Source organism: Sycon ciliatum, chromosome 1 (genome assembly GCF_964019385.1).
Source record: "Sycon ciliatum chromosome 1, ocSycCili1.1, whole genome shotgun sequence".
In the NCBI taxonomy this organism is placed as follows: domain Eukaryota; kingdom Metazoa; phylum Porifera; class Calcarea; order Leucosolenida; family Sycettidae; genus Sycon; species Sycon ciliatum.
In genome coordinates, this window is record NC_088643.1 from 19061461 (window position 1) to 19085542 (window position 24082).

General features: G+C 51.6%; 2 protein-coding genes across 2 annotated transcripts in view; one reads left to right on the forward strand and one right to left on the reverse strand.

Moving 5' to 3' along the window:
• The window catches only part of LOC135816594 (uncharacterized), a 230806-nt gene that overhangs the window by 128138 nt on the left and 78586 nt on the right, over positions 1–24082 (reverse strand). The window lies entirely within an intron of this gene.
• Positions 8963–11741, forward strand: LOC135806707 (uncharacterized). Its single transcript, XM_065320934.1, has one exon. The coding sequence runs from the start codon at positions 8963–8965 to the stop codon at positions 11732–11734; it is 2772 nt and encodes a 923-aa protein (XP_065177006.1). The 3' UTR covers positions 11735–11741.

The window sequence follows — 24082 nt, forward strand, 5'->3', positions numbered from 1 at the left end:
GGTTGCTGCTCAGTGACACTGCAAAGGAAAGCGCAAGCCAAAGTCAGCGCAGCAAGAGCTACCCAAGGCGATTTGGGCGCGCATGCGCAGCATTGAGTGCACGTGTAAAGCCAGCTCAGTTGCAGCTAGCATGAGATAGAGAGCAGCGCATCCCAACATTTATGCCATCATAAGGGAGAAGCCTGATGGGCAGTGATGACACATGATTGCGTATGGCTTGATGCCATGATGAGGGAGACGCCTGATGGGCAGTGATGACACACAAGTGTGTATGGCTTGATGCAAGTGCTGATACATGATCGTGTATGACTTGATGAAATGGTGAGGGAGGGGATAACCGATTGGGAACGATCATGTGATTATGAATGATTACAGAAATATAGATACCGAGAGAGAGAGAGAGAGAGAGAGAGAGAGAGAGAGAGAGAGAGAGACACAGAGAGAGAGAGAGAGAGAGAGAGAGAGAGAGAGAGAGAGAGAGAGAGAGAGAGAGAGAGAGAGAGAGAGAGAGAGAGAGTAAGAGAGAGAGAGAGAGAGAGAGAGAGAGAGAGAGAGAGAGAGAGAGAGAGAGAGAGAGAGAGAGAGAGAGAGAGAGAGAGAGAGAGAGAGAGAGAGAGAGAGAGAGAGAGACTGGATGGATGAGACTCCTGCACGGACGAGTCCAGTCTTTGATGTGGTTGAGCCTGTTGTGGCGATGCAATGCCTATGCCACGTAAGCTATAGGGTGAGGTATTATACGTAAACCTCACCCCCCCCCCCACCCTAACTGGGCCAGTTATATAGAGCCGTTATGTGTGCTTTTATGTCTCGGTACCTGCTTGACACCTTTTTTGTTGTTGTTGTGGCACGCGGGGAGTGTGCGTGTGTGTACAGTGAGCATGTGCACAGTGAGTGTGTGTAAGAGTGCGTGTGACTGTGCATTTGATACAGCATTCCTTCTCTTCCAGAAACTGAACGGACGTCCAGCCCAATCACGGAAGTACGGCACCTCACATTGAATTTACCGACCGTATTACTCCATGATGTAGCACTCGCCACCTAGCAGGGGAACTTTCGGGCATTTGGCAAAGATTTTGGCTGCTCAGATTGCACTGCTGATCCTGTTATCCTGGCTGATGTGTGCTTGCCCGGTTGCCACCAAACTCAACCTGGCCAACTCAGCGGTGACCATCCCAGGGCAAGTCGGGCCAGGTCTCCATAATGTCCACAGTAACTCTACAATTGACCACAGAAGGTGGCCACAGTGCCCCAGACTTTGGCACACTGTTGCCACACCGCTTGTTTTCCTTGTCCAAGTCTATGTGTGATGCTCTCCTATCAGCCTCACCATCCTTTACATCGTGAGTGTGATTGCCCTGGTTGACCACTACCCCATGTACCGAACAGTTGCTCTGTGAGTGATAAAGAGTGATTTTCTTCTTCTTGCTGTTCAATGTCAAGCCAGAAACAATTGAGAGGCTGCTTGAAATGTGCAAAATAAGGCGATTCCCTAGATCTTTGGAGCTAGAAAGCTGGCTGGACCTGCCAGCTTTTGGAACTGGTCCTTGATGAGGACAGAGATCAGACTAGCCAGGTGACAATGCTGTGGTTTGTTGGCTGACAATATTTGGATGAAGCTTCAGAAATGACCTTGAGGAAGGTCAATTCTTGCAATTTCCTCAAGCGGATCACCAAGGTAACAGAGCCTTTCCAGTGCATAGGCTGTTAGGCAGCAATCGCATGTCATCATGTACATTGAAGATCAACATAATTTTGCGAATCGACCTTTTTTTCAGCATCACTTTTCAACGACGACAAAGCAAAGTCGGCCGAACGAAGCCTAGAGGAAGAGAATCATCCTGTCGACTTCACCATCATGATACTGACATAGGTACGAGACGAAACAACTACAAAATCCACAAGAAAACTGTACACCCAGCGCCGCGCTGAGCTTGGTCTGAGAATTTTCTATTACCATCAAAATGTACGAGGAGCACACGAAAATCATCCACAGACGTACCTTTGTCGCTCTCTACTTCTTTTTCAAGGCATGAAAGTCGTCTGTCCACTTTCAAACCGGGGACAATACATACTAGTGGTCCTTTTCAGCTGCTCCACGAGCGCAGGTAATGTTCACCAAGGGCCGCAGAGCAGCATCCATTCCAGAAAAACAGCTACAATGTGAGTGAGACTGCATGCCTGAGTACATGAGTACATGCAGAAAATAGTCAATTTCAGCGTTTCTGCTCCAAACATCAACTAGCTTCGACTAGCTACACCAAAGGAGCAAACAATAACCATTTTAAGAGTACCTCTCCATCACTGTAACTGGATACTTTATACAGTCAGAAAGTGCAATAACTAGGCACACAACTGACAAGAGTACTGAGACATTCGACGTCCTGACACCTAGCTTCTACACATCTCCGTAGCGCTAACCGACAGCCTTCCAACTTGGAAGGTTCAAGGCTATGGAAAGACCAAAGAGGGGAAGGCAAGCGCAACGAAAACGAGCAAAAGCTACAGTCCCAACGGAACAAAGAATGTCGATTGTTACTGGACGATGACGAGACCAGTACGATATTTGACAAAGCGGTCTAACTACAATTCGAAGCAGCAAAGCAGCACACCACCCAACTTGGGTGGGTCATAAATATCAAAGATAAGTAAAGAAAGGGGAAGCTTTGCGAAAACGAATTGTACAATCCGAAAGCCAAACTCCTACAGTACTCCTCATGCATGACATTGTGATGGACTAGTTGACTACAAAACAAGTTGTTTCACACGACGTACGTTTCACCGTATGGTTCGTGATGGCTCATCAGGTGTGCAATTTGAAACTTCCCCTCTTTGGTCTTTCCATAACCTTGAACCTTCCAAGTTGGAAGGCTGTCGGTTAGCGCTACAGAGATGTGTTGAAGCTAGGTGTCAGGACGTCGAATGTCTCAGTACTCTTGTCAGTTGTGTGCCTAGTTATTGCACTTTCTGACTGTATAAAGTAGGCAGTTACAGTGATGGAGACGTACTCTTAACTCGTATCCTTATGTCCTTTTCCTTTCTACATTTGAGCCAGGGACTACAGAAACCACCCTATGGCACTTTTTGGCGAAAATTTTTTTTTCTCTCAAAATGTTGGTATGGTATGGTAATGTGCTCAAACAAAATTTCAAGTTGATCTGCGATGGTAAAATGTGCCTAACCACCTATTTAATAATGGCATATCAATTGAGCAATATAGAGCAAATTTATGTACACAGTATGTAATGTTCTTTGTATATCTTCATTCTTGCTACTACGTAGTAGTTAGGCAGTTCAAATGTATAGTGAACTATGCCCTCAGCTTCATCCAGTGATGCCTGCGCGCCGTCCACTAAATCTCGGTAGTACTGCCGCTCCTCTTGTGCTAGCGATGTGTGCGAACACAGGGCCTGGACACTACATTTCGTCTCTTCCTCTGTACGGGCGACACGAATTTTGTACCGCAGATTGTCACACAGTGCGCATACGTCTGTCCTTGGCTTCATCACTTTGATGTGTGCTGCCTGTCTCCTCCAAATGTGGCAAAATGACCTGTAATGAACAGGCGAATACTGTGTGACGGTCTTGGTGTAGATGTATGCAGACTTCTTGTGCTCGGATGCTGGTAAGTATACTGGAGGGTCCTCAGCACGACCTCGCTCCGCTGCAGGTTGAGGTAGACCGTACATGTTAGCATAATTATGACTAAATAAACTGCACTACATCCTGCTCTATGTCTGCTGAAATGGCCAAGTGCTCTGGTGTTCTCCCAGTCAAGCCATTTTGTGCCAGTTGAACGACTCCTTTGTTTGCCTTTTTTGAAGGCGCTTCATTACATGACTTCCAACAGCATGAACTGCCATGAACACGTCTTTGCACAACTCGTAACCACGTACATGATAGCGGAAATAGAAAGGTCGATCACCACCGCCAGTCATCGACTTTCGCATGCTTCCAGTCAGTGCGCCCAGAACAAACTGCTTGAACTGTTGAAGCGCTTTTTCGATTCTCGCAGTTTAGAGACTTCAAATATGTAGTCCTCGAGCTGCTGCTCTGGGATGACTTTCCAATGATTCTTCGACTTGCATCCACAGCCTCTCTCAATCCCATCGCGTATGTCCAAGGAGACCACGCTTCACCTGCTCCGTCGTCGGTGGCTCAGGTGCGGGGGTATCTGGTTCGTCATCCGATTCCGAGTAGTCGGTGTCACTCTCCGCGTTTGAAATTTCCGAGCTGTCGGGGCTTGGCGTTTTCGACACAACACTAGCAGCACTCGAGCTTGCTGTGACTCCATACGTCTTCTTCTTAGGTGGCATATCATCGCCGTCGCTGTCAGCATCGGTGTCGGAATCGCTCGCGGACGACTCGCGGGTGCCAGCGCTGAATCCGTAAAAATTCTCGTCGTCCGATTCAAGCGCCTTCGCATCAGGGACTAGTCGACTCCACACAGAATCGAGTTGCGTCGTCTACTAGATGTTGTAGCCATAATCAATCACAGTAAGTGGAGCCTCATGAGTTACTCGACAATCGCTCGAGCTCGGAATCCTTCCCCGACCACCTAACAAGACGAGAGACGGAGAAGCTCTTGAGTCTTGTCAAAACAAAAGTGACGAGTTCTGCGCTTCGCGTAACTACTTTGAGTCGCGTGACTTTGAAACGTCATAACTTGATTTTGATATCAAACGTCGTAGGGCGGTTTCTATAGTCCCTGGCTCATTTATTTATGGCTCAACATCCGAGTTTCAAATAACCATTTTCTTCAGTATTTTGGCAGAAGGCTTCCTTGTGCTTGGCCCAGCAGGCCAAAAATCACACCTCGGAGGAGTGTAACAATTACAACTCTCAGATGTCCTCGATTGCTGGACATGCTTCTCGGAGAAGAAAATCATGATTCTTAGGAGTTGATATCTGGTCAGTTGTTCAATGTTTTTCACTTTCGTTTTATGTTGTTGTGCAACTGTTTGTATTGTTGGCATGATCCACTGGTTTGATGCCTATCATTCCGATTGTGCCCATAGTTGATAGTTCAGAGCATTTTTCTTCCATCCTTAGACCTAAGTCAATCTCTGCAGAAAAACCTCAAACCTTATCCGTAATTCCGGATCTGTGAGATGTCATATGATTGCTGGTGATGGGTCTGAGCCAAAACTGTTTCAATGCATTGAACACACATATCCGCAACGTGGCATATAAAAGGCGAGAAATGATTTCTCGCGAAACATTTTCAGTTGCAAATATGGCATCTGGTGTGTTCTTTATTGTCGCTTCTTTTCCTGACTTCTTCAGTCAGTTGTGAGTCTCACCAGTGTCCCTGCCCTCCCACCCTTTTTTTCTGTGCATATTTTCATTGCTTTTTTATCACTTTTTGCCGTGATGTGCTTGCCATGCCTACATGGTGCCTAAAGCCTAGTTCACATTCGACGGGACGCGACGTAAGGATCGACGGGAAGCGACGGGACGGTCTGACGGCGTCCAATGTGAACACCAGGCACGGGAACGCAACCGTACTACCGTACAGATCGGGAAGCGACGGGAAGAGTTGGATCGATCCAACTTTTCATACCGTAGACGGGCGTAGACGGGGACGCAAGCGTACAAAACGGCTGCAATTCGAGTGTGAACAGGAGACGGCGTTGTGCGCCGGCTACTCCCGATTCGTACTTGGAAATTATTAGCATTTCGAACACTGCGCTTCCCATGATAACTCACAGAATGGCTAGCACGACTTGAGTTGATTTTTAGCAACATAAGATCTCATGTCACTTATTGTATTGAGGGATAGTTCAGAAGCATGACAGACAAATTATTCTATCATTTCCTGGGGCTATTATTTGAATGCCACAACTTTCAGGGCTAATTTTTTGGTCTTCATGAAAAACTGGTATTATGAACTTGATTCCGCTTCTTTCAAGGAGAAATAATTGAGAAGAAGTCCCGAAAAACGAGAAATTAGGTCCGAAAGTCACCCCGTCACGGACCGTGCCTTATGAATCGCGCCGTTCGCCGTTGAACGTCGCAACGACTGCTGCATGTCGTGTCGTACGAATCGTACAGGATTTTACAGCTCACCCCAGCCCTTCCGACAAGCCCTTACGTCCCGTACCGTCGGCGTTGCGTCGAATGTGAACTAGGCTTTATCGCCATTGGGGTTACATCTATACACCCGGTTTTTTCACTCACAACCGCGTCCGTCGGCGCGAGGGTTTTTTCCCGGCTGGCTCGGTCCAGGAAAATTAATCTGACGGTCCCAAGTGGTTCTGCATCATGGCCTATTTCTGCTATCCACTGGCGCGCCTATTCTATCTGAGACACTCTGTTCTCAGCCGTTGCTTCCATACCTCACTCGCTATCCGGTTCACATCTGGCTGCGACCAACTACTGTAAAAGCCATATATATATAATGAAGTGCTAACTCTAACGAGTTAACGAGGGGAAATCTGTCGTTAAAATAGAAATCGTTATACAGAAATCGATACATACACTGTCTTATTGGGCGTTGAGAATGAGTGAGAATCGTTATCTTTGGTGCACGTAAACCAGTCAATTTTGGGAAATTGTTATATATGTAGGACTCAGTATAGAGTCCATGCACTATATGATGTCCACCACCCTATATGGAGTCCATTGGTCCAAAATCCACTATACAGAGTCCAGGAGTCCACTCAGTTTTGATCAGCTTCATCCTGCCGCGCAATCCCCTATAAGGAGTACACTTTTTCTACAAGTCCCCTATTCACGGTCCAGGAGTCCAGTTTATCCAGTCACGCCGTTCTGTGTGTTGTGCCCGAAAGAGAACAGACACCTTTTCAGTTTTGCTTACCTCATGGCAGCGCATTCCTTTCTTCACTTCAGCCATGGCTGCCAGTAATCTGTCTCGAGGTAACCAAGGAGGATAAGGAGACGTTCAAAATCAAATCTGGAAAGCGTCTTGTGGTTCTCTGAAGACGTTTCAACAGTGCGCGGGATGAAAGCAGAAATTACAGAACGAGAAAAGTTCAGCACAGTTCAAATCTGACGAGTCAGGTACACTGACACTCTCTTTCGTTCGACGCCACAAGGATCCCCCTGTTTGGCTGGCCATTGCTGCCAGTAAGGCGTTTGAACGGTTTCATCAGAGCGAGGGATGAAAGCAGAAAGCGGAGAACGAGAAAAGTTCAGCACAGTTCCAATCTGACGAGTCAGATACACTGACACTCTCTTTCGTTCGACGCCACAAGGATACCCTGTTTGACTGGACAAGAGCTGCTTGTACCACCGTGTCAAAAGGCTGTCCAACTACATGGCAGGACGATGACTGAGGTAAGGAAGCTTTTACTCGTTTCGATTGGTCTGCTGTTCTGTCGTTATGCTTGAATTTTTCCATTTTCAAGGATCGTATCGCGTTTGTTTGATGTTGCTTGAATGAATGCCCTAAAAGTAATCAACCACTTCGTAATAGTCCTCAAGGACTGCATGTGAGATATTGCATATGATCGCCAGACAGCCTCGTTCTCTCGCTCTCTCTCTCACTATCTCTCTCTCTCTTTTGATCTTCCTTTCTCCATTCTTGATTATCACCAACTCCTCTCTCGCATTTACCTGAGCTTACAGTCTTCTCCTTGTATCTTCGTGTTTTCCCGCACTATCTCCTTTCGCTGTTGGAAAGCGTACGGTAGCTTGAGTTGCTGGCGGTTTGCTTCACTGTCTTTTGTTCTTTGAGTTTTCTCCTTCGAGACAAGAGAGACATATTTTCCTTACAATGAATCTTCGAGACTGATTCCAGAAATTGCAAATTGGTCCTTTCGTTTATTTTGGTTTGTTTTGCGTTCTGCTTTGACTCGTATTTGACTGGTTTGGTTGCATGTATAGTTTGTACATGATCCAAGTAACGGCTACGTCATTGTCATACGTTGTGTTTTGTTGCGCGCATGCTCGTATGCTGCCATAAATGTTAGTCTTTTTCTTCAGTTTTCAGTTTTACCTCGTCGTGTCCGGTCTTCTTGTCTGTCCGTCTCCGTCTTGTCAAGGAATGATGTAGAACTCTCAGTTCAGTTTCGTTGTTGTGTGTGGCGGGTCGGATGAGCAGGGAGGCTGGGCCCCTGACGCCTGGACAACATGTGCGCGTGCACAAAATTTGGCGATCACGCCAGGATAGTCAGGGAGACGAGGAACTGGCAGGAACTCCGGTGCGAAGGAAAACGCATCGAGAACAAATCACCAAAACGACATCGTCTGAGCTGAAGGCGCTGAGCGAGGAAACGTCTGCGAGGAGTGGCTGGCTCGTCGGAGCTGAATGCGCTGAGGGCAGATGAAATGGATGAACATCTGCGAGGAGTGGCTGGTCCGCCGGAGTTGAATGTGCTGAGGGCAGGGACGTCCCGTGAGGTGGCTGGTGAAGACGACGAGGTTGGTACGGCGGAAGTCGTTGGAGCTGAATGCGCTGAGGGCAGACGAAGACGGATAAACTTCTGCGAGGAGTGGCTGGTTCCTACGACAAGGACGGTGCGAAGGAAAACGCATCGTGAACAAATAACCCCATGTGAGTGTGACGCGGAGTTTGGAAGGTGCTCCTGCTGTGATTTGTTGATTAGTTTGATTCGATTTGTTTGAGTGGTTTGGTTTGCTCGATTTGTTTGTTAGTTCGAGTTTGGTAGTTCGGTTTGCTCGAGTTGTTGATTAGTTTGTTTTGCTCGAGTTGTTTGTTAGTTCGAGTTTGGTAGTTCGGTTTGCTCGATTTGTTTGAGTTTGATTTGTTTGTCCCTGGTCGGACGTTGACTTTCGTTGGAGTTTTATTGGCGTGTCGATCGTTTATTTGTTGCCTCTTGTAGTTAGTTTGATTAGTACGCTTGCGGCGTATACTCGTAGGGCACAGTGTTCGCAGTCCTCGTAGAACCCTGAAAAGGTCTTTGGTGGGGAATATGTTGTGTATCGGTAGAAAGACTTTTCATGGCTCATTTTTGTTGTGGTCCTTCGAGCCTCTCAGACGATGGCTGACGTAGTGAAGCGGAAGATCGCCAAAGCGAAGGCGAAGGCAACCTTCACGAACCTTCGCCGCGGACTACTCGTCGCCATCGACGAACCAGACGTAGACAAAGACAAGATCAAGTACAATCTTGTTTTACTTGAGAACGGCCTGAACGCCGTGATGGAGATTATCACCGAGTTATCCAGCGCATGTAGTACCAGTCAGGACAGTGTGTTTCTTGATGGTCTTTGCAAGGATGCTGATGATCTGGAAAACCAGTATACAGATGCTGTTACTCGTGCGAGTACAGTTTTGGCTAGCATGAGCCGTTACAATAGTACGTGCACCAGCGAGGCGACGGGTGTGCGGTACTCACGCAACCCTGATCGAGTACGAGAGTATTTGGAGTCTGTGTCTGCGGCAAGGACAGTGCGAGCTGCACAGGATCAGTTACAACAGGAATCCACACACGTAGAATCTACACGTAGCACCACAGGTAGTGCGAATGTCAGTGTGTCTTTGGGTGCACCTACACAGGCCACAGCTGCTCTGTCCAGTGCAAGTACCGGTAGACCTACGCAGGGCCAGGCCGTCCCGTCGTATGAGTACCATGTCCATGAGTACAGCGTTGACCAAGGTCCGCCCGACATACATGTCAACGGGGACCCGGTATACCCACATGCGGCGCTCACTGATGACCTCGAGGTCAAGCCTCCACGTGGGCTGATGGCCACAGCTACAGAGCTAGAGAGCCTCTCAAATCCGAGGTCAACATCGCCGGCTCAGCCGCCGTGCACGGAGTTTTCGAACTCCCCGACGCAGCAGTCGTACGCAGAGTTTTTGAACTCTCTTGCTTCGCAGCAGCCGCCGTCCACGGAGTTTTCGAACTCTCGGCCGCACGCGCAGCCATCGTACACGGCGTCGTCGAGCTCTCCGGCTTCGCAGCAGCCGCTGTACACAGAGCGCTCGAGCTCCGTGCCGCAGCCGGCCCACTCAGCGCCACGACAGTCGTCAACACAGGTCAGGCAGCAGCCGCTGTACACAGCGTTGTCAAGTACACGTAGTTCGGTGCAGCAGCCGTCCTACTCTGCGCCACAGCAGTCGTCAACGCAGGTGCAGCAGCCTCTGTACACAGCGTTTTCCAGTAGTTCTCTGCAGCAGCCGTCGCACTCGGTGCCACGACAATCGTCGACGCAGGCCACACAGCAGCAGCTGTCCACAGTGTTTTCAAGTTCCGTACAGCAGCCGCCGCACGCAGCGCCGCAGCAGCCGCTGTACACAGCGTTTTTAAGTTCCGCACAGCAACCGCTGCAGCTGCCGCCGCACGCAGCGCCGCAGCAGCCGCCGCACGCAGCGCCGCAGCAGCCACTGTACACAGCGTTTTTAAGTTCCGCACAGCAACCGCTGCAGCTGCCGCCGCACGCAGCGCCGCAGCAGCCGCCGCAGCAGCCGCCGCACGCAGCGCCACAGCAGCCGTCGCACGCAGCGCCACAGCAACCGTCGTACGCATTGTCGACGCCAGACCAGACTCGGAGCGGCTTCCGACCATACAGCCAAAACCCGACGCTGTCAGCGCGTTTACCCGTTACGCCGCAATTGTCGCCACCTGCACTGACTCCCTCACCTGACAGTTCCTCAGGTCAAAGTCCACACAGCGCGGCACCATCTGATGTCTATCGCCATTTGAAGAAGATCACCATCCCAACTTTCAGTGGCGACAAGAAGGCGTACGACACCTGGCGTACGGCATTCATGGTGTGCGTGGATCAGCAGCCAATATCAGCCGAGTTGAAGCTCCTTCAACTCCACCAGTGCCTCACGGGCCCGCCGCTGAAGAGTATTGAGGCATTTGGCTACTCAGCGTCCGCGTACTCAGCCGCGATAAGTCGCCTGGAACACAAGTACGGTGGCCTTCGTCGCAAGACGGCCGTCCACATGACCGCACTCTCGCAGTTTACGCCCATTCGGGATCGGGGCACTGCCGCAGAGTTTGAGCGCTTTGCTGACTTGCTGCAAGTCGCAATCATCAACCTGCAGGATGTTGGGCGACATGGCGAATTGGCCGCAGGGACATTCTGCACCAAAGTGCAGCAGAAATTGGGCCCGGAGCTGCTGACCAACTATAACAGATGGCGATGTGACACAGGGGCTGAAGAGTCCGTACCCCACCTACTGCAGTGGGTGCTGCGCGAAGCAGACTTCCGCACGGAGGCGGATGAGACGCTGCACAGCATCGCCAACACGACACTGGGCTCCCGGTCACCGCCATCCGCCAAGCCTTCCAGGTTTGGACCAGCTACGGCGTCTGCGTTAGCAGTGTTGTCCACCAACCCTTGTGCTTACTGCTCTCAGGATCACGCTGCCGCACAGTGCTCCGTTATTACTTCACTCGCGAGAAGGAAGGAAATAGTGAAACAGGACGGGCGTTGCTTCGTGTGCCTCAAGCAGCATCACATGGCCCGCAACTGCCAGTCAACGTTAAAGTGCGCCAAGTGCAGCCGGCGACATCATGTCAGCATCTGCGATGGCACGCTAGCGCTTGCTGGCAAGGACAAGTTGTTTGGCACGGCCACCAGGTCCGGTCAGCGACGTGCGTCGCCAGCCAAGGACCTCTCGACTGATGCGGGCACATCCGCAGCTGTGGGCACGGTCGGCAATGGTGGAGCCGTGCTGCTCCAGACGGCTAACGCTACAGTCTGCTCCCCAGCAGACCCGACCCGCACCGCCACGGCCAAAGTCGTTATGGATGGCGGCTGGTGTTTCGCTAGGCTTCTGCCGCACGCAGTCCCGTAATGGGCCGTATACCAAGCTCACACTCGACGGAGTCACTCACAACACGAAAGACTTTATGGTTGATTAGAAGTAGAACGCCATGTCACGAACCGACTATTTCGTTCTAAGAAAACTACAAGTGCAAAGAAAAACTCTCTGGAAACCAAAAGGCAGCGCAGCCAAACAAAGGTACAGCTAAAAACCTCATGCCGCACGCACAAGAACACAACAACCAAAAAGGCTACACGGTGCCAAGGCTGGCTCAGCGAAACCGACCGCAGCGGAACCTAAATGGTAGCCCGCTGTACAAATTCGATATTACATCAGGCATCAAGGTGCCCCCAAGGGGAGCACATGAAGACAGTAAGATGCCAGGAGATAAAGGTCAAATCACAGAGAACAGACAGCATGACCGCAATGGCAATCAGGAAGAGAAAGCAGATCGCAACTGAACATGACATGAACGTGTAGACTGAACTCCGTGGCATTCTCGCCACGCCATTCTCCCCTTCCTGATGTGTCTACGGAGAGATACATCACCAACACTCGAAGCGGAAAAATGAAAGAAAAACAGAAAAGATTGCCTGAGTTGCTAGTGCTCAAGCAAACAGAAACAAAAAAAACAAAAATTCAAAAAAAGATGATAGGCAACGGAACAAGAAATGAAAACAACATGAAAGAACATGTGCGAAGCAAGAGAGAAGCAAGAGAGTGAAAATACATGACCATACTTCAATGGCGATGGTCCAATGCTGTTGCTACTCAGTAACTCACTGATATGCTTCCAGCGGGCAGATCTTGCTTATTGGGCGACGTAGCGTGGTGTTCTTCACCTTTACATCCACGACTCGTACCAGCCCGTCACGTCCTGGGTGAACATCGACAACTCGTCCCAGCTGCCACTGACCACGTGGTGTGTCTTTGGCGAGTAGGATAACGACATCACCGACTTGCACGTTGTTGTAGGGTTTCTTCCATTTGGCACGACCACTCAGCATGGGCAGCCATTCTTGCATCCATCTTGCCCAGAAATGTCTGACCAGCTCCTGGACTCGTCTCCAGCGTCTCCTCAGGCTAGCTGCTGGGTCATCACCGGGTACATCAATACTGTGGCTCGCGTCGCCTAGCAGCAAGTCACTTGGAGAGATAGGAGTACAGTCTCTGGCATCTGAAGATACCGTTGTCAAGGGCCGACTGTTGATCAGGTGTTCTGCTCCAATCGTTGCCGTCACTAACTCCTCATCTGTGATGTCACCTGACTTCAGAATGGCGTACAGTGCTCGTTTGGCAGCCTTCACCATGACCTCAAATGGTCCTCCGAAGTGCGGTGCTGCGGGTGGGTTGAAGTGCCACTGAATCCGTTGACCGTTGGTTGCCTTGATGATCTTCTTCTCGTCCAGTTCACTTCTCAACTCGCGTAGCTCGGTTACTGCACCAACAAAGTTCGTGCCATTGTCAGTGAGCACCTCGTGTGGGGCGCCACGTCGTCCGACCATTCGGAAGAAGCAGTTCAGAAAGCTTCCAGTATCAAGACCATACGCTACTTCGATGTGGATAGCGCGTGTGGCAAGACAGGTGAAGATGCACAGCCATCTCTTTGCCTGCGCTCGGCGTCCCTGCTTGGTGTACATCGGTCCTGCAAAGTCGATTCCAACCCTTTCAAACGCACGGGTGCCGGGTTCAATCCGGAGTGTTGGCAGTGGCGCCATGAGCTGCTTAGCAGGCTTGGCCTTTCGGCGTTGGCATTCAGGACATTGACGATCCACTTCCTTGACTGCTTCGCGTGCACCGACAACCCAGAACCGCTTTACTAACTCGTTCAGAACTTGATTGTTGCCGAGTGCGTGATGACCGTTGCCATGGATCCGCGTGATCACAAGCTTAGTCGTTGGATGCGTCCTGGGAAGGATGATCGGTGAGATCGTGTCAGAGGGCAAGAAGTCCGCGTACTGAAGACGACTCCTTGCACGCAGCAAACCACTGTCATCTAACTGTGGATGGAGTGCTGCAATCTTGCTCTGGGAACTCACAGGTTGTCCCTTCTTGATGGCCTTGATCTCATCTCGGAACTCAGACTCTTGCGCTGATTTCACCAGCATCAACTCAGACTCACTCAATTCGTCCACTGTCAATTCACCCAGTTCGCGGCGTTCGTGTGGCACGCGAGCGTTGTGAAGAAATCTCATCACCCACGCTTGCACACGAATCAAGCGCTCCAAATCAGAGTATCGCTGCGGTTCCAGTCGCCAAACACTGGGCTCCGTTGCGCCTGTGCCCTCATCATCAGTACCCGTCTCAGTGCTGCTCATCAGAACGGTCTCCTTCATGGACTTTGTTTCCTTTGCTTGGGCTGTAGGTAACTGTCGTACTGGCCAGTCATCAGGCGGCTTGGCCATGAAGCTAGGACCGGTCCACCACATACTGTCCGGCGTGAGCGATGTTGGGGCGCATCCTCTCGACACAATATCAGCCGGGTTCTCTGCCGTAGGGACATAACGCCATTGATCTGGGCTGCTTGCCTGGTGAATCGTGCTCACTCTGTTGGCAACGAACGTCTTGAACAAGCGACTCCGGCCACGGATCCACCAGATCACGTCCATACTGTCAGTCCAGTAGATGATGTTCTGCGGGTTGATCTGCAACACCTTGGCTACTTCGTTGGCCATTTCGACTCCCAGCACAGCAGCCATCAATTCGAGCCGTGGGATGCTTGTGGCGGTAGTTGGCGAAACTCGTGACTTAGCAGACACAAATACGGTGCTGATCTCGCCGGAGGCGTAGCGGATACGTTGGTAGATGACGGCACCATACGCTAACTCTGATGCGTCGCCAAATACGTGAAGCTCGACATCTTGCGGTGTAGCGCCTGCAATGGCCTGCAAGCAGCGTGGCACTTGAATTGAGCTCAGTGCAAGGAGATCCTGGAACCACTGTCTACAACGTGAGCTCAGTTCGACGGGAAGCACTTCGTCCCAAGTTGCACCGCTAGCCCAGATCTCTTGCATCAGTATCTTGGCACGGATGATCACTGGTGCCAGAAATCCTAGCGGGTCGAAGATTGTCGCGATCTTTCGGAGGATGTTCCTCTTCGTCATCATCATATCGTCAGGTGGTATGACAGCCTGAAAGCTGAACATGTCGCTGTCGCTCAACCAACTGATCCCTAGAGTCTTAATCTGGGATGGGCCGTCTCCGTTCAGGCTGAGTTGCGTTGCCTGATCTTCTCTGGGTATGTGACCCAACAGCTCCGGAGCATTCGACAGCCACTTCCTCACTGCCATGCCTGCTCCCTTCCATGCTGCTGTCACACTCTTGTACAGGGCCACACCCTCGGCAATCGTAGAGACTGAGTCCATACCGTCGTCCATGTAAGTTGATTCGAGCATCATCTCGGCTGCACGGGCGAATTCTGGATCTAGTGTCTTAGCGTGCTCTCGCGCGACCAGTTGCGCTAAGAACGGGGAGCAGTTCAGACCGAATACCACCCGGTTGAATTCGTACACGTCTGGAGCCGACTGCGAGTCTGTATTCCACAGGAATCTCAGATATGGCCGATCTGATTTTCTGACTTCAACCTGTAGATACATCTCCGTAACATCACAGCCAATGCAGATCGGATGCCGCCGAAACCTGAGCAGAACAGCCGATAGATCACGTTGTAACTTCGGACCGGTGTGCAGCAGGTCGTTGAGGGCGGTGCCATCATGCTTAGCTGACCCGTCGAACACAATGCGAACTTTCGTCGTACTTTTGTCCAGTCGGACAACCGGGAAGTGTGGAAGGAGCCACGATCCTGCTTCACGTGGGTTTGCATTCACCTTCACCACGTACCCTTTTCTCACGTAACTCTCAATGGTCTCTGCATAGCGCTCTGCAATTTCTGGGACCCGTTTCAGCCTCTTCTGTGTTTGCGCAAGTCTCTTCGCTGCCATGTCGTAATTGTTGGTGGGCCGTGATGCATCTGCCCGCCATGGCATCCCGACACAGTAGCGACCATTGGTGAACGTCATTCGTTTCTTTGTCGCTGTCAGGACGTCCAGGTTTTCCGGTGACATGGGGTGTTCTGGGCTGGTCACTTGCTCAATTTCCCAGAACTGTCGCAAAGACTTATCCACACTCAGGAGGGTCTCGCTGCTGGCGATGATAGCGCTGCAGCAGTGGTTTGTGCCCCCGCCACGGCTAACCCCTGCTCCGACGCAGGTCCATCCGAGAGGTGTGAGACGCGCGATGGGCTCTCCGGCTGGTCCAGACACTTCATACAACGCACGATGAAGCTCTGCATTGTCGACGCCAATGAGCAGCTCGATCCTTTCAGGGGTGGCCGGTTCCGGAAACGGTATATCAGCCAAGTGCTCATAGCCAATCTTCTTGCTACTCCAGTCCGTTAGCTGCAGACGTCCTGTTACCTGGTTGGGAGTTGTGAGTCCGACTACGGTTGTCCGTGATTGACCGTTAATATTGGCGATATCGAACTCCACTTCCATGGATTTGAAAGTGCTCCGCTTTCCATTCAGCATATTGATAGTCATGTCATGCTGCTCACCACTCATTCCTAGCGCTGTGGCAACGTCTTCATGGATGAAGGTGTTGGTACTTCCGTCGTCCAGAAGCGCATTGACGACGAGCCGCTTACTACCGGACCTGAGAACGACAGGCACAGTGCGTAAACTGGTGTAGCTCGTCTCGGCTGTTGCATTGCTGCATTGCTGGGGGGACTCCCCTTCCGTTGGAGTCTCATGCGCTGTTGCGACGCCACAGTGTCCTTGTTCAGCCTTGGTGTTTGCTTTGTCACAACTCCTTTCCTTGCCATCGGCTCTCGGCTTCTTCCTGATCTCAAAATCTGATCGTGCCAAGCCGTGTAGTAGACGATGATGATTCCGTTGGCAACCATCGACACCACAAGTGCGAGTTCGAGGACACTTGTCGCCTCTGTGCCCTGTTCCCAGGCAGCGATAGCACAGGCTTAATTCCTTTGCTCTTGTCCACCGTTGGCCTGTGTCGTGTCCTTTGAAGGTGGAGCATTCCCAAATGCCATGGCTCCCGCTGCATTCTGGACAAGTGGCGCGAGAGGATATGAAAGAAGTCTCCTCGTCTCGTGCCGTCTGTCCGTCTGCCAAGTGTGTATGAGCGTTGCGCTGCTGCAACGAGCGATGGCTACTTGGCCGGGACGATGCCGACTTCTGGATACCGTCTACTATCTCCGTTGCCGTAGTCTGGAATTCAGCCTCCAGTGTCACCCATTTCAACAATGATAACACATCCTCGGTTTGCTGGTGCTCGTACAACCAACGTTGGTACTGAGCCACCATCTGCTTCGTCAGCTTGCTCAGGAGACGGGAGAAGAATGTGCCGTTCTGTAGCTCCATGTGGCGACCTGCATCTTTGAGGTTCACTACGGCAATCTCGAGCAAATCTGCAAACTTCTCCAGTGCTTGCGGGTTGTAGCGCTGTATCAGCTGGAATGCTTCCAATGTTTCCAGCTGTATAGCCACCTGACGTCGTTGTCCGCCGAATTTTCTTTCAAGCCGCTCCAGGGATATCCTGTATGCCTCTGCGGTGTAGCCAAGCTGCTCTATTGCTCTGAGTGCCTCACCAGTAACATACTGCCGAAGCTGTAGAAGCTTAAGTTGTGGAGAGACGGGTGCAGCGTCAATGCATGCCATAAAGGCGGCCTTCCAGGTCTCGTACATCCGCACATCTCCGCTGAAGGTCGGAACAGCTACTTTCTTCAGCCTTCCAAAGACATCACTGCTGGGCAACCCAGTGCCGTACACAGGTGCTCTGCTGCTTACTGGTTGAGCTGCAGGCTGGAACGCAGGGGCCTGAAAGTTGAGGCTAGCTCCAGGATGTCCTGGAAAAGATCCAACACTCAACTCAGACTTGCCTACATGACCACTGCTTGGGCCTGCAAGCTGACTGGTACTAGATTTGACCAGAGAAACATGGTCCTTCACAGGTACAGCTTGTCCAGAACTAGGTATGGGTCTAGTCACACTTGAGCTTGTGACAGGTACATGCTGTGCAGTGGTAGTACAAGACGTGATACTAGACTGTACACTGTGACTTGAACTGGGGAGGCTGGTGACAGACTCAGTGGTGTGTGCAGGGGGAAGGCTATTCTCCGTTTGATCAGCTCCTTGCTCACCCCGTTTTGGACTGGTGTTGGTCTCTTCAGCTGCTGTGTCCTTGCTGTCATCAGTACTAAAGCCTCTTGGCGTCCTCCGTGACAGTGATCTTTCTAGTAGCAGTCCAGTCCTGCGATCTGTTTCCATTGTCAGCGCACTCAGTTCACTCCGCATTTGTCGTAAACCGACTCGACTAGTTGATCTACTGCCTTGGCGTAGTCCGAATTCATCCACACCCAGTAAAGGAAACGACTCCCCTCGTTCAAACTGGCTCTGTGCTGCTTGAGCCTGTCCATACTGCTTCGCTCTTGCAGTCCACAACTCTACAAACTCGTCGTATCTGTCAATTGCCGTCTGCACATCGCGATCGACTTCCTCCATTTCCTCCAAAGTCCGTATCACGTTCCTTTTATCGTTTACGAATTCATATTTTCTTTTCAGCTCGGAAAGCACTGCTGTTACTGCTTGCTCACAGCAGCACAGCTCATCGTAAAGGTGTCCTGCACCCACAGCGTCGACCTCATTGTCGCGCATTCCTATCGTCAACCCACGTCGGGTATTCGTTAGATTGCGTTTTAGTTGTATCTTATCACTTTTCAGCTTCATGATCAGGCTCTCCATGCCTTCCGTAGGTTCACCAGAACCAGCGCCATCCTCTCCGGTCGGCTCTGACATCGATGCCGCCGTCGCTGTCTCAGTCTCAGCACTATATTCTCCGCATGCACTACTTTTCTCTCGTTCTTCCTCCATGGTTGGAACTATTTTTGAAATCCAACCTCGTAACTAAATTTCTTCGATCGAAACGTGTATCAACTATCAACCATCCTCTGCTACCAAATGGTGTTTCGCTAGGCTTCTGCCGCACGCAGTCCCGTAATGGGCCGTATACCAAGCTCACACTCGACGGAGTCACTCACAACACGAAAGACTTTATGGTTGATTAGAAGTAGAACGCCATGTCACGAACCGACTATTTCGTTCTAAGAAAACTACAAGTGCAAAGAAAAACTCTCTGGAAACCAAAAGGCAGCGCAGCCAAACAAAGGTACAGCTAAAAACCTCATGCCGCACGCACAAGAACACAACAACCAAAAAGGCTACACGGTGCCAAGGCTGGCTCAGCGAAACCGACCGCAGCGGAACCTAAATGGTAGCCCGCTGTACAAATTCGATATTACATCAGGCATCAAGGTGCCCCCAAGGGGAGCACATGAAGACAGTAAGATGCCAGGAGATAAAGGTCAAATCACAGAGAACAGACAGCATGACCGCAATGGCAATCAGGAAGAGAAAGCAGATCGCAACTGAACATGACATGAACGTGTAGACTGAACTCCGTGGCATTCTCGCCACGCCAGCGGCAGCCAGAGATGCTTCGTGGCGTACAATGTGACCAAGCAGCTGGGTCTACCAACCCTTCAGGATGAGTGGATCTGCCTGAATCCGTTTGGTTCGCGCGAGGGCAGTGCTGCCAGCTGTGTGCAGATCGTCCGTCTCCTCATTCAGTGTACCGACGGCGGGGTGATCGACTTGGACTGTGTTGTATCCAACACTATGTGCCCACCCGTCCACAACCAGCATCCGCATCTAGCCGCCCAGCAGCACACGGCGCTCGAGGGTTTACCCCTGGCGGATGACAGCGCTGGCACCATCCAGATTGACGTCCTCATCGGTGCAGACTTTTATTGGAAGATTGCCACCGGTGATGTGCGGCGGAATGAGGATGTGCCGACAGCGATAGGCACACGGCTCGGTTGGGTCCTGTCAGGGCCATCAGCCATTCCCTCGACCAGCCACACCATGGTCCACCCAGCCTCACATGCTAGCTGCAACATTGTCCCCTCGGAGGTCGACGTCGATAAGCAGCTTCTCCATGCCGTCCAGAAGTTCTGGACCTTGGAGTCCCTCGGAATAACGACCAACGAGCCCGAGGTGATGGAGACGTTTCTGCACACCATCCAGCATGATGGACGCCGGTACGTGGTCAATCTTCCATGGAGGGAGATGCACCGGATGCTACCGGACAACCACCAGCTGTGTGAACGCCGACTACAGTCTACCCTGAAGAAGCTACGACGGCTACCGCAAGTACGAAAGGAGTATGACGCAGTGATGAAGCAGCAGCTGGAGCTTGGGATTGTCGAGCTTGTGCCATCAACCGAGAGCGATGTGCCGGGCAACACACATTATCTGCCGCACCATCCCGTGATCCGAGAGGACAAGAGCACCACGAAAGTCCGCGTGGTGTATGACGCCTCGGCCAAGGCGGGCACCGCGCCATCCCTCAATGAGTGTCTCCACACCGGGCCTCCTCTCATGGAGCACATTCCAGATATTCTGATGCGTTTCCGGATTAACAAGATCGCGGTGACGGCGGACATTGAAAAGGCATTCCTGATGGTCGGCATTGCCAAGGAAGACAGAGACGTCCTGCGATTTTTATGGGTTGATGATGTCAACAGCGATCATCCCAACACCTTGACATACCGCTTCACCAGAGTGGTATTCGGTGTATCATCCAGCCCATTCCTCCTGAATGCCACCATACACCACCACATGGATCAGTATGCTGCCGACGATCCGCAACACGTCGAGCAGCTCATCAAGTCGCTGTACGTGGACGATGTCGCCGGTGGTGATACCGATGAAGAAGCAGCATACACCTTCTACGTGAAATCGAAGGTGCGTCTCGCTGAGGCATGCTTCAACCTGCGGAAGTTTGCTTCCAACTCAGAGCAATTGATGGCTCGAGCACACGGCGACGAAAGCGATGCGGGCTCCAGCGCAACAGACCGTACCACAGTAACCCAAGATGTGCAGTCGTACACCAAGAGCACGCTGAATACCGACGCCAGCCTTCGCCAGCAGCACGAGAAGATCCTGGGCCTCCCATGGAATCGCAAGGCAGACACGCTGGTCTTAGATGTCCGTGCTGTATTCGCCGAGATGGCTGTTGACACCATCACCAAGCGCCAAGCACTGTCAGCATCATCCCGGATATTCGACCCACTTGGCTTCATCACGCCAGTGACGGTGGCACTCAAGATGTTTATCCAGGAACTGTGCAAAGCCAAACTGGAATGGGACCAGCCGCTAGTGGGAGAGCAGCTGGCAACTTGGCGTACGCTCGTCACTGGTCTCGCCACTATGGAGCCAGTCAGCCTTCCCCGGTGGTATTTCCATGGCGCCAGTTCCCAAGCAACAGTGTCGCTTCATGGATTCTGCGATGCATCCGTCAAGGCATTCGCAGCAGTAGTGTACCTGGTCAGCCACGGGAAAGGAGACACGTAAGTCCAACTAGTTGCAGCACGCAGCCGAGTTACACCCGTCGCTAAACAGTCCATCCCGCGCTTGGAGCTCATGGCGGCGCTAGTCGTGGCCCGACTCGTGTCGTCGGTGCTATCGGCATTGACTGGCGTAATTAACATCGAGGAGGTCCGCTGTTGGACGGATTCGCAAGTCGCGCTAAGTTGGATTATCGGAGAGCAGCACGAGTGGAAGCAGTTCGTGGAGAACCGTGCGCAATGCATCCGACGTCTTGTCCCGTCATCAGCTTGGCAGTACTGCCCAACTGACTCCAACCCTGCAGATCTGCCGTCACGGGGAGTGAAGCCGAACCAGCTGGAGCAGACCATCTGGTACTCTGGACCGTCGTGGCTCGCCACTGCAAAGTGCAACCCCGACGGAGCTAGTCCTCCTCCTACACGAGCAGTAGAAGCGATGTCCGAACTGAAGAAGGGCCAGCCGACAGCTGCCCTGCTCACCGGGTCAAAGGCACCAGAGGTCGACATCGGGCAGATTGTCGACATCAGCCGCTTCAGCGACGTCGACAAGCTACTACGAGTCACGGTTCTAGCGCTGAAGTTTGTCAGTCGCTTGCAACAGAAGCCTGACCCCAAAGTTCACTCGGCAATGGCGTATGCGCAGTCGCTCTGGTTGAAGGATGTGCAGCGGTCGGTCGTCAGGGACCCCAAGTTCTCAAGTTGGCAGAAAGAGTTCGGAATCTTTTGCGACGACTCTGGCATCTTGCGCTGCAAAGGTCGGCTGCAGAAAGCGGCACTCACGTTCGAGCAGAAGCATCCCGCTATCCTGCACACCACACATCGGTACACTGACCTGATCGTCATTCGCTGCCACCGCCGAGTCGCTCACAATGGCGTGAAAGAGACACTCACGGAGCTGAGGTCTGCCTACTGGGTCGTCCGTGGTCGCCAGTACATTCGGAGCCTGTTGCTAGCGTGCCGTGTCTGCAAGCGTCTCGAGAGCGTGGCATACGTGCCTCCAGCAGCTCCGCCACTGCCAGAATTCCGGACGACAATCGACGCGCCATTCACCTACACTGGCGTCGATTTCGCGGGTCCGCTGTACATCAAAGAGCAGAGTGCTGTGAAGAAGGTGTACATCGCGCTGTTTACCTGTGGCGTTACCCGAGCGATTCATCTGGATCTCGTGCCAGATCTCTCCGCTGAGACGTTTCTGCGCTGTTTCCATCGATTCACAGCCAGATTCGGCATCCCGAAGGAGATGAAGTCGGACAACGCCAAGACGTTCAAGTCCACGGCCAATACCTTGTGCGCCCTGTTCGAACTCGATGAGGTGTCCTCTCAGCTCGACAGCAGGTCTGTGAAATGGTCATTCAACCTCGAGAAAGCCCCCTGGTGGGGTGGCTTTTTCGAGCGGCTGGTCAAGTCCGTCAAGCGCTGCCTCAAGAAGATACTGCAGCAAGCCACAGTCACTTACGAAGAGCTTCTGACCGTGCTCATCGAGATAGAAGCGGTCTTGAACAGTCGCCCATTATCGTTTGTGTCAACCGAAGATCTGGATGAGCCGCTTACGCCGTCACATCTGATGTACGGTCGGCGCATACTGTCCACGCCCATGGTGGACCCGGAAGATACAGAGGTGGCTACAGTACAGCGTGACTCACTATTGAAACGCCTCGTCTATGTCAAGTCTGTGATTGACCACTTCTGGTCGCGCTGGACATCGGAGTACCTGCTGGAGCTGAGGAACTCGCATCGCACCGGGAACGCTCGTCGTGGCAGTGACATCCGGGTTGGTGACGTCGTTGTCATCCACGAGCAAGGCGTGCAGCGAGGTATGTGGAGACTCGGCCTAGTTGAGGAGCTCCTGCCGAGCAGTGATGGCAGTGTGCGCGGCGCTACTGTGAAGTGCTCAGCCAATGATGGTCGTCCGTCACGCTTACGTCGCCCGATTCAGCGTCTCTACCCAGTCGAGGTTAGCTCCCGGGCCCAGACTGCTGCTGATGATGTCGGCGCAGAGCAGTTGTCTGCCGCTACTCCAGCTGTTGCTGGTGTGGAGTCGTCCTCGGCGGCCCCCGCTCGCCCGATGCGTGCAGCAGCTCGGCGTGCGCAAGAGTTGCGACACCGCCTCATTGATGCTGGCCGTGTGTAGGTGAAGCTGGACACCATCATGAGTTAGGTTAAACTTGTTACTGGATCATGCACAAGTCTCTTTTAAGTTATTTGTGCACCGCAGCAGTCTAATTTGAGTTTCCTTGTTTCTTTCTTTCCTTCGTTTGTCTGGGTGACCTTACACTGATTGCAATATCACGTATGAGTTGAGGCATGCATGGTTCTGATCGCCTCAACTGGGGGGAGTGTGAGATATTGCATATGATCGCCAGACAGCCTCGTTCTCTCGCTCTCTCTCTCACTATCTCTCTCTCTCTTTTGATCTTCCTTTCTCCATTCTTGATTATCACCAACTCCTCTCTCGCATTTACCTGAGCTTACAGTCTTCTCCTTGTATCTTCGTGTTTTCCCGCACTATCGCCTTTCGCTGTTGGAAAGCGTACGGTAGCTTGATTTGCTGGCGGTTTGCTTCACTGTCTTTTGTTCTTTGAGTTTTCTCCTTCGAGACAAGAGAGACATATTTTCCTTACAATGAATCTTCGAGACTGATTCCAGAAATTGTAAAAACAAGGATACCCTGTTTGACTGGACAAGAGCTGCTTGTACCACCGTGTCAAAAGGCTGTCCAACTACATGGCAGGACGATGACTGAGGTAAGGAAGCTTTTACTCGTTTCGATTGGTCTGCTGTTCTGTCGTTATGCTTGAATTTTTCCATTTTCAAGGATCGTATCGCGTTTGTTTGATGTTGCTTGAATGAATGCCCTAAAAGTAATCAACCACTTCGTAATAGTCCTCAAGGACTGCAAGGACTTTGCATCAATCGTATACGATCGTCTAGCTATCATCAATTATTATTTTATTTCATGA